The sequence below is a fragment of the Bos indicus x Bos taurus genome, chromosome 2, assembly GCF_003369695.1.
Source record: "Bos indicus x Bos taurus breed Angus x Brahman F1 hybrid chromosome 2, Bos_hybrid_MaternalHap_v2.0, whole genome shotgun sequence".
Taxonomy (NCBI): domain Eukaryota; kingdom Metazoa; phylum Chordata; class Mammalia; order Artiodactyla; family Bovidae; genus Bos; species Bos indicus x Bos taurus.
In genome coordinates this window covers 71,735,418-71,750,585 of record NC_040077.1, presented here as the reverse complement: position 1 = coordinate 71,750,585, position 15,168 = coordinate 71,735,418, and the positions used below count along the sequence as shown (strand labels likewise).

Here is a 15,168-nt window from a genome sequence, read left to right as displayed (position 1 = left end):
AACTGAAATCAGAAATTAATGAGGGGTGTGTGTGCTCAGTCATTCAGTCGTGTTCAGCTCTTTTTGACCCCATGGACTGTAGCTCGCCAGGCTCTTCTGTCCATAGGATTTTTCAGGCAAGAATCCTGGAGTAGGTTGCCATTTCCTCCTCCAGGAGATCTTCCCCACCCAGGAATTAAACCCGTGTCTCTTGCGTCTCCTGCATTAGCAGGCAGGTTCTTTACCACTGTGCCACCTGGGAGTCCTGAATGAGAGGACATCACCACAAAGCTTACAAAAATAAAATGGAAAAGAGAAAAATATGAACAACTGTATGCCATAAATCAGATTATTTAGGTAAAATGGAAAAATTCCGGAAAAACACAAACTCCTAAACTGATTCAAGATAAAAATTAAATATGAATATATCTACAACAAGAAACTGAACTGGAAATTTTAAAATGTGACATAAATAAAGCCCAGGCCAGATGGTTTTAATGGTGAATTCTACCATATATTTAAAGAATTCTTTACAAATTCTGCCCTAAAATTAGAAGGAAATATTCCCCAACTCATTCTATGAAGCCAGAACCACCCAGATAAAGACAGTACAAGAAAACTACAGACCAGTGTCTTTGATGATACAGACACACAAATCCACAACAAAACTAGTGAACCAAATCCAGCAACATATAACATAAAGAAAGACTATACACCATGACCAAGTGGGATTTACCCCAGGAGTAAAATGAACTGCTTATCTACAAATCAACCTTTGTTCTTCGAGCTCCCTGAGAGCAAGGGTGACAGTGTATTCATCTGCATATCCTCAGTCACACACCAATAACAAATGTATGTCATTCTCAATATGAACAGCACAGCTAATCAACCCACTCTTTTTCTTTAAATAGCTTTATTTTTGTTGTGCCAACTTTACCTGGCACTATGTATTCATTTGTTCCCTGCCATGTCTGCCATGCTCAGGGACAAGGAAACACTCTGACGGGCCTTCAACAAATATTTGTTACATTAATGACAGCAACTACAGAAATGTTAAAACATTCTAGTATCAACCCCTAAAGAGCAAGACATTACCCACCTGAGTTCTTCAGGTTTTCCTGTACTTGCTGACAGAAAAAAGAAAACATCCCATTAGTTTCCCTCCAACATGATAAACTGCTTTACCATTTTTTTTTTTTAACTTTTTGTCCCACAGCACAGCATGCAGGATCTTAGTTCTTCAACCAGTGACTGAACCCGTGCCCCCTGCACTGGAAGCACGGAGTCTTAACTGCTGGACCACCAAGGGAAGTGACTACAAAAGTAAACCCTAACTGCTTTGTAAGCTATTTTCCACTATATTTAAAAATCTTCATTTCACAAAAGTGTTCTAGGGTTCATGCCATTAAAGTGAGTAATGACAATTATTTCCAATTTTTAAATAAGGCAATGAAATAAGTATACATTAAGAAAAGAAAAGAATCATCTGCAAGCCTCCAGAATAAGCTGATAGCGAAAAATCATCAGTGGAGTCTATGAGGTAATTAAGGATATTAAACAAACTGAAACGGTTTCATTTATAGCTACATATTAATTTATAGGTACATCAAAACATATGACTATAAGTCAGTTTTCTGAAAAAACTGATGTTGCCAATATCAGATCATGGCAATTATTTATAACTCTGACACTGGACATACTTAAAATGCAATCTGGGGACTTCCCTGGTGGTCCAGTGGCTGGGACTCCGTTCACAATGCAGGGGCCTGGGTTTGAGCCCTAGTTAGGGAACTAGATCCCACAGGCTGCAACTAAGAACTCACATGCCACAACTGAAAATCACACATGCCGCAACAGGGACTGAGGACCCAAGTGCCACAACTAAGACCCAGCACTGCCAAATAAATAATTTTTAAAAATTCAACTCTGATTTGAAACAATCACAAGTTTTAGCTTACTGGTCAAAGTAAACCACTCTTTGTATTATATAATTAAAGTAACAAACAACCAGGAACATTTATGAATTTGGAAATGTCTATGTACAATGTACACTGATGATTAAATATAAAAATTAAACTTAACAGAATCTTTAGTATTATAACACAATACAAAATAATCTTTACTTAAAATTTATTCATCATATACCAATGTTTTAAAAAATACTTAAGGGAGATCTGAAAGTCAAAAAGGGAGGGAAGATGTTGTTCTACAGAAGAACTAAAAGAGTAAGAACAAAAACTGAACACAAACTTAGCACAGTGTCTGAACTGTGACTGCTGCTGCTAAGTCCCTTCAGTCGTGTCCGACTCTGTGCGACCCCATAGACGGCAGCCCACCAGGCTCCCCCGTCTCTGGGATTCTCCAGGCAAGAACACTGGAGTGGGTTGCCATTTCCTTCTCCAATGCATGAAAGTGAAAAGTGAAAGTGAAGTTGCTCACTCGTGTCCAACCCTCAGCGACCCCATGGACTCCGGCCTTCCCAGCTCCTCCATCCATGGGATTTTCCAGGCAGAAGTACTGGAGTGGGGTGCTACTGCCTTCTCCGGAACTGTGACTAGCTTCAAGCTTAACCTCAGCAACAGTATAGGCAGTTTTTCCCCTTGTATTTTTAAAAACTGATTATGCCAGAAGCAAATGCAATTATTTAAATAAGAGTACTTTAGTACTCCTGATATAACAGAGATAAGAAGACTGAGACATCTTTCCCTCCAGTCAATAATACAGCACAAGATAAACTGTCAGGACAGGGCTGCATTTCACCTTTCACTTGCAGAGTTCGTCGAGAATACCGCTTGCTTGGCCTTCTTTCAAAGGATGTTGATCTTCTTGCTTTATTGGTCTTAGTGGTCTGATACTCAGTTTTCCCACTAAAATAAAAGAGACATTTAACAGGAACAAGAGAATTTCAGGCTTACAGTAACCAGATACACAAAATGAGGTTTTCCTTAAAAGAACCCTCCTGAACTTTATCAAAATAGTCTTGATGACTCTCTTTATCACACCATTCTTTTCACTCTTCAGGCTTGTGTGAAAGATGCAACACAAGTTATATTGTTTTTTCCTAATTATGCACATCACCTAATAATATATTAAGTAAGTTTGAAATATCTGTGCTTTTATAGAACGCCTCTCTTTCCCACCCACACTCCTCAATGCACGATGTACAATTAACTCAAGATTTTCCATTACTTTCTCTAACTGTGATATGCTTTTCAGAAGACTTTTTCAGAAATATTAAAACTATTTTAATATTTAATACTTATCTTTATTGACATTTAAATTTTTCCAAAATGCCCCCCTTTTAATGTAAGTAAAACAGAAGCTCTCTTACGTGAATTCCATGCACAGTCAACTTGCCACATTACTGATATTATCCATTCCTTCTTTAAATCATACTGAAACATGCTGAAAACTCACCAACAATAAGCTACTCTGAGTAAACCAAAACATTTCTAGCTTATGACTAAGAAACATGGAGTATGCAAGAACAATGGAATGTCAGGTTTATAGGGACCAGAAATATTATCCAGATTAATATCCCACTAGTACACCATACTCATTTTCTACATGGTATCCAGCTGCTGGATGAAGACTACTTAAAACTCCTACTAAGTGGATTTAAACTAGGGGTTAATTAATACATAAAGCAAACATTAATGTTCGTCAACAGATGAAAGGATAAGGAAGATGTGGTATTGGTACAAATACACAATAGACTATTACTCAGCCATAAAGAAGAATGAAATAATGCCATTTGTAGCAACATGGGTGGACCTGAAGGGTATTATGCTAAGTGAAATAAGTCAGAAAGAGAATGATACTCTATGACAGCACTTATACATGGAATCTAAAAAGTAAACGAGTGAACAGAACAGACTCGCAGACACAGAGAACAAACTAGTGGTTACCAGTGGGGAGAGGGAAGGGAGGTGGGCAAAAGACAGGTAGAGGATTAAGAGGTACAAACTACTTTGCATAAAATAAACAAGCCACAAGGATATAGCATACAACACAGGGACTATGGTCAGTATTTTATATAACTAAACTGTTTTTAACAGGAAAAATTCTGTTAAATTACTCCTTAAAAAAAAAGAAAACATCAAGAGGGATATGGAATCCATTACACCATTACAATATTCTCTTATCTTTTCAAGACATTACAACCAATAACAACATATACCATTTTTTCTTCTACTTTGGCCAAAGAAATACTCTGGCAAACTGATTCATCTTTCTATGCTCTAGTTTTCACATCTGCAAATGAGGAACCGGGCTACATTTTCTGGCCTCTATGAAATTATGAAAGATACAGCAAACAGCCACAAACATTCACCTGTATCTAAACCGTGATCCTAATCGAATAAATCCTGATCGATGAGAATTCTTTTGGACAGGGCCTCGCAGGCGGAAGAAGGCATGATGCTCCACAGCACATTTCCATAAATGTTTGCATGCTTTGGGATGATCCAGTCTAAAGACAAACGTATGCTCCTGCTCCTTGCCCTGAAAAAGAAACGGATGTTAACAGAGGTAATTTTTAACTCAGATACTCCTGTCATCTGTTATTCAGCTACAAATACAACCACAGCAATATCAAGGAACAAATACTAATAAAGCATCTGGTTTTCTCCCTGAAACTCTGATACTCTCTAGAGCTACCTACAAAGAAAGGCAGAGTTAAAATCAAGCTGTCCATTTTCTCAGCCAATATAAAATTATTCCTTAAAGTTTCCTCTAGTTACACGATCTCATTTCTCAGAGATATTAAATGAACCTTTCTCTGCCATACTTCAGGATAAATGAATGTATAATTATAATTAAAAGGTTCACAGAAGATATGGCAATATACATAACAGCCTTAAAAATGGCCACATTCCTGGTCCTAGTAACCATCCTCACAGGAATCAAATTATACTAGTTAATATCCATAGCCACTTTTCTACGAATTTCACATGAATTGTCTCAATGAGTAGATACTATCAGTAGCTCCATTTTACAGATAAGAAAACTGAGGATCAAGAAATTAAGCCCAACATCACAAAGTTAGTAAGAAAAGAAACTAGAGTTTGAACCTCACCATTGAGACACCAGCACCTACATTTGTAACAACTAAGCTATAATGTGTCTCAAGGGGAAGACTTTCACAACCAAAATTTATACCCCAAGATTTTCTTCAATCTCATTTATAAAAGTAAAAACTGGCATAAAACCCTAAATGTTCAAAACATGAGAAATGTAATCAAGTAAACAATAACATTATTTAAACAGTACACAAATAGATAAATGAATAAAAGATAAATGAACTAATGCACTACTGGTGATTCAAGTTGCAGAATGTGATACATAGGTTAAAGTGAATGAACTAGAACTACATGGCTACAGATGCTTAGGTAAAATGAGCAAGTTACCAAAAAAAAAAAACCCCACCTTAATGTATATAATATATGTAATATACATATATATGCAGATTTCTAAAACATTCTACCATGTGTCATGATGTGGTTATATTTACAAAAGGTTAGAAAATATGAGACTGATACCCTGAAAGAATGAAGAAGAAAGGCACAAGCTTTGGCTTAGACGTTAGCTGTATAAAATATACTTTTATTAATTTATCTAGTTCTAAAAGGGATCTGAAGCAGCAATGCCAAAAATGTTAAATCAAAGTGAGTAAAATGGTTTACAGTTTCAATTATACTTCTCAGTATATTTTTTAATAATATTTTGTCATTTAAAATACTTCATAAACTTCATCCATAGTTTCTTAATAACCTTGATACAGGCAGAGATCCTTATACTTAAGACACAAAACATACACTAGTCACAAAGGAAAAAATGTATAAACTACATTCCATTCCATTCCAATCTTTTTTATCCAAAAGATACTAATAAAGGAGTCAAAAGGCAAACCAAGGTGAAGCTAGTTACAACATATGTATCTCACAAAGAAGTGACACCCAGATATAAAAAGAACTTCCTTGGTGAGATGAAAAATACACAACCCAACAGAAAAATGAATGAAAAACTTAAACAGGCATTTCTTAAAAAAGAATATCCAAACATCCAACAAATGTAAGTAAGTGCTATACTGAAACTGTCATCAAGTAAAACCCTAAAATGATTCCTCAACCAGAATGGATGAAATGAGAAAAAGAACACTGAACACGAGCAAAACAAGAGCAGATTAAACTCTCACACACTCCAGGTGGGAGAGCAGTTCACTTGTGTAGACACTGGCCAACAGTCCAGCTGTTTCCATAAAAGCCAAACACACGCACATCCAGGGTTCAGGGTAGCACTCTTAACACCAGCCAAAAACTAAAAAAAAAACTCAAATGTCCATTAGTAGCAGGATAGATAAATACTGGTCTATTCATGTAACTGTACACTATACAACAGTAGGAATGAGCCAACTACAGCCACCTCCTACAGCAGGGCTGAAAGCTCACAATCACAGCCCTGAAATACAGAAGGAAGACTCAAGGAGAACAGTCTCAGTGAGGGACATTTATACCAAGGTCAAAAGTCAGGTGAGTGGTTATCCTTGGTCAACTGGACCTGGAGGGGCACACAAGGGAAATTCCCTTATTCTGCTGGAATTCTATTTTCTCACCCTGGTACTGGTCATAAAAGTGTACATAAAAACTCAAGCTGTACATTTATTCTTACACTTTTCTGAATGTATGTTATATTTCAATGAAATGTATCAACAAAAACTACACAAAGAAAAAATAAAACAAAAAACAAAACATGAAAAAATGTCTTTCTCAAGACAGGGAAAAGCCTTCTGTGACATAAAACCCAGGATCCATAAAAGATGAATATATTTGCCTACTTAAAAAGTCTTAAAGTACATGACAAACCCCACAATAAGAACCGTTAAAGGACAAACAACTATTAGATAAACTATTTATAATGTCAGTGACAAAGGGCAAAACCTGTAAGAAAAAGGCCAATAACCCAAAGAAAAATCGGCAAAGGAATAGACAGTTTGAAGAAAAGGAAATCAAGCAATTCAAATGTATGACAAGATGTTCAGTATCACTCACAAAACCAGAAATAAAATTTAAACCTACAATGAAATTCCATTTTTTTTTAACCTTTCAGATACAAATGCGATTAATTCCCTCCTAGAGGTAAGCCTGAACACTGAAAACTATGCAAGTTGGTAGGATCACTCTACATCCAGGACAAATGTACATAAGCATTTAATCCCACAAATCCCCCTCAAGGACATTATTCTATAGATACTTGCCAATGTATAAATTATATGTAGTTAATAGTGAATAAATGTCAATTAATGGTAACTGATTAGAGTGCAGCGTACACTAGAACACTATGCAGTTTAGTTTGCTTTTATAAGAATGGAGAACAACTTTACATACTGATATAGAAAACATTCCAAGTTAGAACATAAAGTTTAAAAAGGATAAGCAGGAGAACAGTGCATAAGCGTGGCAACCTCTGCATAGAAATGATATACACATTTGCTTGTATATATGTATAAAACACCTTCAAAAATATATCTAAGAAGTTAATACTGTGTTAGATTAAATCTGAAATTTCATCAATTCTAAGATGTACAATTATGTTATGGCCCAATAAGTATCACCAATTAAACTATGACCATATTTTTTATCATATAGAACTGTATCTTATTCTTCCTGAGTGATTCCTTTAGATTTAGATACAAATATCATTTAATCACATCTGTGCTTAAATAAAAAGGAAAACATTTTGTAAATCAGATTGTCTTTAGATGTGAAACCTGACTCTTCTGAAGCATTTTCAACTCATTTGTCAATAATATAATGATCATCTGTGCCATCAAGACATTTCTTTTTTAAATGCTCGATTATTGTCTCTGATATTCCTCCAAGCTGTGTGACAGGGTAATGCTTTGCATGTATCTCAGTAATACAACTGAAAACTTTCCAAAAACTTGAAATTGTTTTATCTAATTTTCAGGATCTCCTTTTTTCAGGTTCTGCTAAGTAGCCCTACTCACACTTCACTGTGCATACACATCTTTTTAACATTTGACCTGTTTGCTTTTATTTATATCTGTCTATATATTTCCAATGTTATTACTTGGCATGCAATAAAATTACTCACAATTCCGTGGTTTTTGAAAATGTACAGAGTCATGCAACCATCACCAAAATCAGGATACAGAATAGTTCTCTCAACCCCCAAATTTCTTGTGCTGTTTCTTTGCAGTCAAGCCTCCTCACACACCCAGTCCCAAAGGATCAGTGAGTGATTCCCTATTCCTGTAAGGGCTGCCTTTCCTAGACTGTCACAGAATGGAATCATATAGTCATAATCTTTTAATCAGACTACTTACCCTTAGCATAATTCATTTGAGATTCATTCATGTTGTTATGAGTTTATCAATTAGGAACTAGATTTAACTGAAAAACAGATAATCCTTAGTATAGAAGGCTTTATTAAAAAATATTAGGTACATCTTTTTGATTAATCTTTTTTGATCATGAACTAAAGGCACAAGGCCATTTAGATATAATTTTTTATACACTTGAGATACACACTCATCAACAAAGGAACAAGAACAGTCTTTTATTTAATCTTTAATCTTAAAGACAGAAAACTACAGTTTGAAGATGGTGTGACATAAAGCGAGGAATTACATTATTAATTTTACTAAGTTTCTGTTCTATGACTATAGAACAGTGTGACATAAAGCAAGGAATTACATTATTAATTTTACTAAGTTTCTGTTCTATGACTATAGAACAGTGTGTTTCTCCTTTTAGAGAATTAAGTTACCATATAACACAGTCACTGTTAAATATGTAATACAATATAATTCCTACCTGATCATCATCTTCTACAACCACCAACGTTAGTTTATTCTTCTTAAAATCCAATCTGGTTATCTTGGGCCTATAACAATATGAGAATAACAGCCAGATTTCAAATAAATGTTCTCAAAGTTTAAAAAATTTGCTGTTACTTCAAGTGCATTGATCATCTGACTTCTGAATTGAAAGCTGGTAAAAGGGTAAACATAACCTGAAATGCTCAGCGAAAACATCTCCAATCTAAAAAATAGTTAAGATAACAGAAAAAAATTTAAAAAGCAATACCTTTGGCAAAACTTATGCTGCATATATTTAAGACATTAAAAATGTTAAGGAAAAAATGAAATGAAGAAATATATATATATATATATATATATATCATATATAGTCACAAGTTCCTATGGTAGAAGAAATTTTCCAAGGCTAATAATGTTATAGCAGCACAGGAACTGGACACAAGAAAAAAGATAAAAGATTTCTAAAAGGCATTAAAAAAACCCAGATTACTGATTTTCAACTCTTTTCTATAGCCACTTTATGGTCAAAGACATCTGTAATTTAAAAAAAAAAAAAAAAAAAATTTAAACCTCACTTTATGGCCTACTTTCCAACTTCATCTCCCACAAATCCTAAGCAATCCACTGAACTTATCTCTGTGCTTCTATGAACTGTGAGTGTGAAAACAACATGACTCTCATCAATTTTTAAATATATCTTACATAAAATAGAATTGCACAATAGATCTTATTTACAAGACCTGTACTAAAACAAGGAGTAAAGAAATGTAATAGGAGAATCTGGCACTTAGGTGTAACAAATTCTTACACAATGCCGAGTAAGTGGCAGGTGCTCTCGTGTTTTATGTGGTGTATTAATTCAACAGATTTTTATGAGGTAGTACACAAGATGCTCTCCTTATTTCTCGACCTGGAGTTTCTCAGGCCATAAGAATGTTCCATCTGCCCCAGGGCAGGCTAGAAAGGTCAGAGAGTTAACACATAAAGAACTAGGGAGATACACAGCCCATCAAGGGACAATTATAAATAGGTGTTACATTCAAATCTCCCAAGGAATCTCTAGGCGATGCAAAAACAAATGAAATACTATCTTCAACTTTTTAAGGTAAAATAATTTTACATCTAAAAGTCCATTCTCAGCCCAATTATCAAGAAAGCATAAGAGAAGACTAAATAATTTTAAGGCATCCAAGGATTCAAATAATTTACCTCTAATAGTCTTTTCTTAAGCATCACCTAAGGATATATATCAGAAAAACAAAAGCAAAGAAAGGAAAATGTGGAAGACAACATAGATTCATAACTGAGAAAACAGGAAAAAGAAGTCCCAAGACAGAGAGCAGCTTGGAAGAGTCAACAATTTCAACTGGAAAACAGCCATCTCAGGAAACCCTGGAGAATTTGAAATAATTTAAGATGCTGGGAAAGACTGAAGACGGGAGGAGAAGGGGACAACAGAAGATAAGATGGTTGGATGGCATCACGGACTCAATGGACATGAGTCTGAGTGAACTCTGGGAGTTGGTGATGGACAGGGAGGCCTGGAGTGCTGCAGTCCATGGGGTCGCAAATAGTCGGACACGACTGAGCGACTGGACTGAACTGGAGAAGACAAAGGCAGGTCACTTAAAGGGATGTGTGGGATGACTAAAGGCTAAGGCTCTAGGATAACAAAGGAAACATACTCCCAGTTGAGTTCAAGGATTTCAGAGCTGATCAAGAAAAAGACAGGAGCAAAGACAACAGTATCACATGATGAGCTCTACTGAGAAGTATCCTTTCACACTGCAGACCTTCCCAAGAAGGCAGCCCAGGCCTCCATGCAGGATAAAAGAGGGTAAGGAAACCCTGAGGAAGGAGGCGGACCACGGAGGGGGCTTCTGTGTCTACCAGGAGAGGCCTCTGAGCCACAGAGCTCCAAAGGGCAGTAGAAGTGTGGGGGCTCTTACAGATACAGGATTTGCTTATCTATAGCCAGCTAACAGATGTGAAGTGCAGTTTGCAATGAGACATGCAAACCACGCAGGCTCTGAAAGGCTAAAACTATTACTTGCTAGCCTATATTTAAAGCAACTGGGTATTTAAGAATTTGAGTTTGGCACTGGCAGACTTCAAGTGAAGGGTCCTGACGTGCTATGAAGGAGGAAACAACAGAGGAACAGATGAACCAGTACATTATACAAGAGCCCTCTTCAGCCCCTGCATATAACCCCAGTTTACTACTAAGCTTCACACCAGTTCCACAAAGACATTATAATATAAACACTATTTTCTGATTTTCAGCTTTTAGAAACAATCAAACAAAACCTGAAGAACTTAATCATGGTATGAAATCCAAGTAATATCTACCCTTGATGTAAAAGTAATATGCAAATATAATTGAAACATATGGATGACAGAAGTTGGGACTCAGAAAGAGAAGCATAGCTCCAAAGAAGGATAAAAGCATTAGCATTTCCTTCCTATACAGTGAGGGGTGGGATTTCCTGGTAGTTCAGCTGGCGAAGAATCTGCCTGCAATGCAGGAGACCCAGGTTTGATTCCTGGGTCAGGAAGCTCTCCTGGAGAAAGGATAGGCTACCCACTCCAGTATTCTTGGGCTTCCCTGGTGGCTCAGGCGGTAAAGAATCGGTGGCAGAGCCGGGTTCAATCCCTGGCTTGGGAAGATCCCCTGGAGGAGGGCATGGCAACCCACTCCAGTGTTCTTGCCTGGACAGAGGAGCCCAGTGGGCTACAGTCCATGGGGCTACATCCCCGTGGACAGAGAAGCGTGGCAAGCTACAGTCCATGGGGTCGCAAAGAGTCAGACATGACTAAGTGACTAAGCACAGCACAGCATACAGTGAGGAGCAGGGAGTAAAAGGACTGTGGAACAAGAAACACAAACAGCCACATAACCACATGACAGGGAGAGTGTCCATGTGAACAGTTAACACACAGAACTAGACAATATTTATGTTAAGTACGTATTTTGGCATATGTTGAAACTAACAGAAAATGCAATTAAGAGTTTTAAACACTGGCTTGGAGAAGCAGGATTATAGATAAATAGGAGGATAACAGGAGAGAGTTGCAATTCACTTACAAGCTTGTCAGAACTATGTCCAAATTCTATTTTATGTTCTAACTTCATATAAGTGTTTTTATTCATTTAAAAAAACAAAACAACAGTAATTATCTTTGACATTAACTCTGCTTACCAAAAAAATAAGCCAATTTTGGTCTCTCCTTCAAAAACAAGGACTCCTGTTGGGGTCAGTCCCAAGCTGTAGTCATTCCCATCTCTGGCCTAATTTCAGGGGAGCAATATGTGTTAGCTTTATCTGTATAAAGCAGGGTTCACATTTTCAAAGGACTGTTTTTCTTTTCATACTGAATTATATTAATTACATACAGGCTAATATTAATGTGGAAGGTGCTTTCAACAATTAAAACATCCAAAATAACATTCTTAGGAAAACTCATGCAGATTTAGTTCATTGAGATACTATAGTTTTAATGTATGTGTTCACTGGAAGACATACAGGTAGTGATACTGCCACATGGAAGAAAGTTTTCCAGAGTCTTCCCAAATCTAGTCACAGATTTTGAAAAAAAAACTGCATTTCTGGGAAAATTGAGCTTTTAAAACTAGAAATAACTCATCACTCTGTAAGTTATACTAGACTAGAGCTTATCAATGCAGAAGAGCATGGCAACCCACTCCAGTATTCTTGCTTGGAGAATCCTATGGACAGAGGATCCCTCAAGCTAAAAGTCAATAGGGTCACAAAGAGTCAGACGTGACTGAATCGACTTAGTATGTACGCAGGCACAGCTTGCCTCATCAAAATCATCAGCTTGCATCAAAGTCCCCTCAAGCTACAAATCTTCAACTTTACATTCTAAATTATTTTCATTTTTACAGAGCCTACTCAAGCTTACATGATAAAAGATGATATGAATATGAAGTGAAAGAATAAAAAGTGATTCAAAAACTTAAAAAAAGAAAACAACAGTGACAACTTAAAACCACAGACACCTTTTTTGAAATTTTGGCTGTCTTCTTTCTTATAACAAGTTTTTGTGTGAGACTCTCATCATTCAGTATTTACTCTCAATCTTCATAACCACACATCCAAACTACCCAGTAGAGCCCCTGCAAATTACACACTCTCCTTCATACTAAGAGATTCCATAGTTACCTTGAGTCTTGAAGGAATAACTTTCTTAAAAAGCATCACACCACAGTGCTTACCTTAACCACATGCATATCAACCCCATACATTTCTAACCACTTGGCTTTATTCAGATAATTGGTTTCAGCTTGTGCTGGGGTCTGACCTCTGAAATGTAAAAAATAATAAATTTTAAGATGATTATAAATATACAATGAATTCTATGCTAAGTAAGAGAAACAGAAGAAAACAAATGTGAAATCACTGTTGTGGTGATGTTAAAGTACCTGTATTCTTTCCATTTCTCAAATATAGCGAGCTCCATCTCTTCGGTCTGAATAGGCACAAACCGGAACTCAGACACAAGTTCAGGACTGTGCTCAGCAAGGTCGTAGTCACCAAGTTCAGCTACAAATGTTAAGTTTCACAAGGTTATGTTTTCTTAATAAGTTTACTTCCTGCTGAATCCTTCTTCAATACCCACTTATTAATAGAAGATTAGACTTTCTTAAACTACAAGGCATTCATAACACCCAGACCATTACCAAAAATAAATCCAGCTTAGACTTGTGACTTATCTGTCTATATGCACAAATCATATAATTGTGGCTAGTAGTGTATTTTCAATTAAATGTCTTACTCCTAATTGAGTCATACTGTACAATGCTTAGCTTCTGACAATCTTTTAGCCTTACACAGAGAAATAGCTTTTGACTGTATATTGACTGTATTTTGACTGTATATTTTGTACAAACAAAAATATTCAGCAATCCTTTTAAAAAAACAATTAGCTAGCATCTACTAAGAAGCTATTATGCACAGAACATGACATTAAACATCACTGTAAGATATAATTGCTGTCCCCCTGGAATTTTAAATTATTAATCCCAAAGAAATAAAAAAGAAAAGTTACTGGATAGTGCACACACATTTATGTGTCCATCTGCGGTTACCTCTGTACTGGGTTTGGGAATGGAGGGAAAATGATGATTCTCATTTTCTGTTCTTTAGAACGTTTTCCTTTAAAAATATTTTACTTAAATTAAAACACTTTCATTTTGATAAAGAATTCGGCCATGGAGAGAAAAAGTACGAGTCCTACTTTGAGATAATCCTAAAAATGGTAATAACTTACATTTTACTAAGCATCTAATCTACTTTACACAATAGTCATATTGCAGACATACTGTCATGTAACTTCACAACAACCTTGGAAAATATTCTCACTTCCACTTCACTTGAAGAAACTGCTCTTCTGTCTGGAACATAAGTTTGTTTTTTCTTTTTTTAACTTTTTGTTTTATATTGGGAGTATAGCCAATTAACAATGTTGTGCTACTTTCTGGTAGACAGCAGAGTGACTCAGCCATACACATACATGTATCCATTCTCCCCTAAACGCCCCTCCTCTCCAGGCTGTCACATAACACTGAGCAGAGGTCCCTGTGCTGTTCAGTAGACCCTTGTTGGTTTTTCATTTTAAATATAGCAGTGTGTACATATGGATCCCAAACTCCCTAACTATCCCTTCCTCCCATTCTTTCCCCACTAACAACCATAAGTAGAACCCAAGTTCTTTAAAAGCCCCAAACTAAATCTGCTACATAATGTTGTTCAGGATATATATACTAAAATTGTGAAGAAAAACTGAACTTGAGTGTGTGATAAAACTGATAAAGATTATTCTGAAAAAACAGAAAATCATAAATGAGGGCTTCTATGGTGGGCCTTAAAGACTCCACACTTGCACTGCAGGGGGCACAGGTTCAATCCTTGGTTGGGAAAGTTCCACATGCCACAAGGTGTGGGCTAAAAAAAAGTCATAAACAAGAAGCAAGGAGCTCATTTTATGAAGAGGGAGTAATACTTCAGTTAATTTACTCTTAAGGACCTTAATAAATCAGTAGGATTTAGTAAACTTTTAGACACAGGACAATGAGACGCATAAGACACAGGATGAAGTTTCGAGGAATCACAAAAACAACTGCACCACGCCCACTCTGCAGCCATAGTGTCAGATGAGTATGAGCAGCTCTACTCTGAGGCCCTGAGGGCTACCCATATTTGTGCCAATAAGTACATGATGAAAAGCTGTGGCAAAGATGGTTTTCACATCTGAGTGGGGCTCCATCCCTTGCACCATGCTGTCCTACACTGGAGCTGATAAGCTCCAGACAGGGATGCAGGGCA

At 36.5% G+C, this 15,168-nt stretch overlaps 1 protein-coding gene across 4 annotated transcripts in view; it reads right to left on the bottom strand.

Moving 5' to 3' along the window:
- Window positions 1–15,168, bottom strand: part of EPB41L5 (erythrocyte membrane protein band 4.1 like 5) — a 167,924-nt gene that overhangs the window by 93,821 nt on the left and 58,935 nt on the right. For all 4 annotated transcript variants that reach the window (XM_027562576.1, XM_027562558.1, XM_027562547.1 and 1 more), the window contains 7 exons: window positions 13,266–13,386; window positions 13,059–13,146; window positions 12,022–12,110; window positions 8,817–8,886; window positions 4,313–4,482; window positions 2,740–2,846; window positions 1,079–1,106 (listed from right to left, as the gene is read on the bottom strand). In XM_027562576.1, coding sequence (XP_027418377.1) covers window positions 1,079–1,106; window positions 2,740–2,846; window positions 4,313–4,482; window positions 8,817–8,886; window positions 12,022–12,110; window positions 13,059–13,146; window positions 13,266–13,386 — 673 coding nt within the window. The remainder of the gene's footprint in view (window positions 1–1,078; window positions 1,107–2,739; window positions 2,847–4,312; window positions 4,483–8,816; window positions 8,887–12,021; window positions 12,111–13,058; window positions 13,147–13,265; window positions 13,387–15,168) is intronic.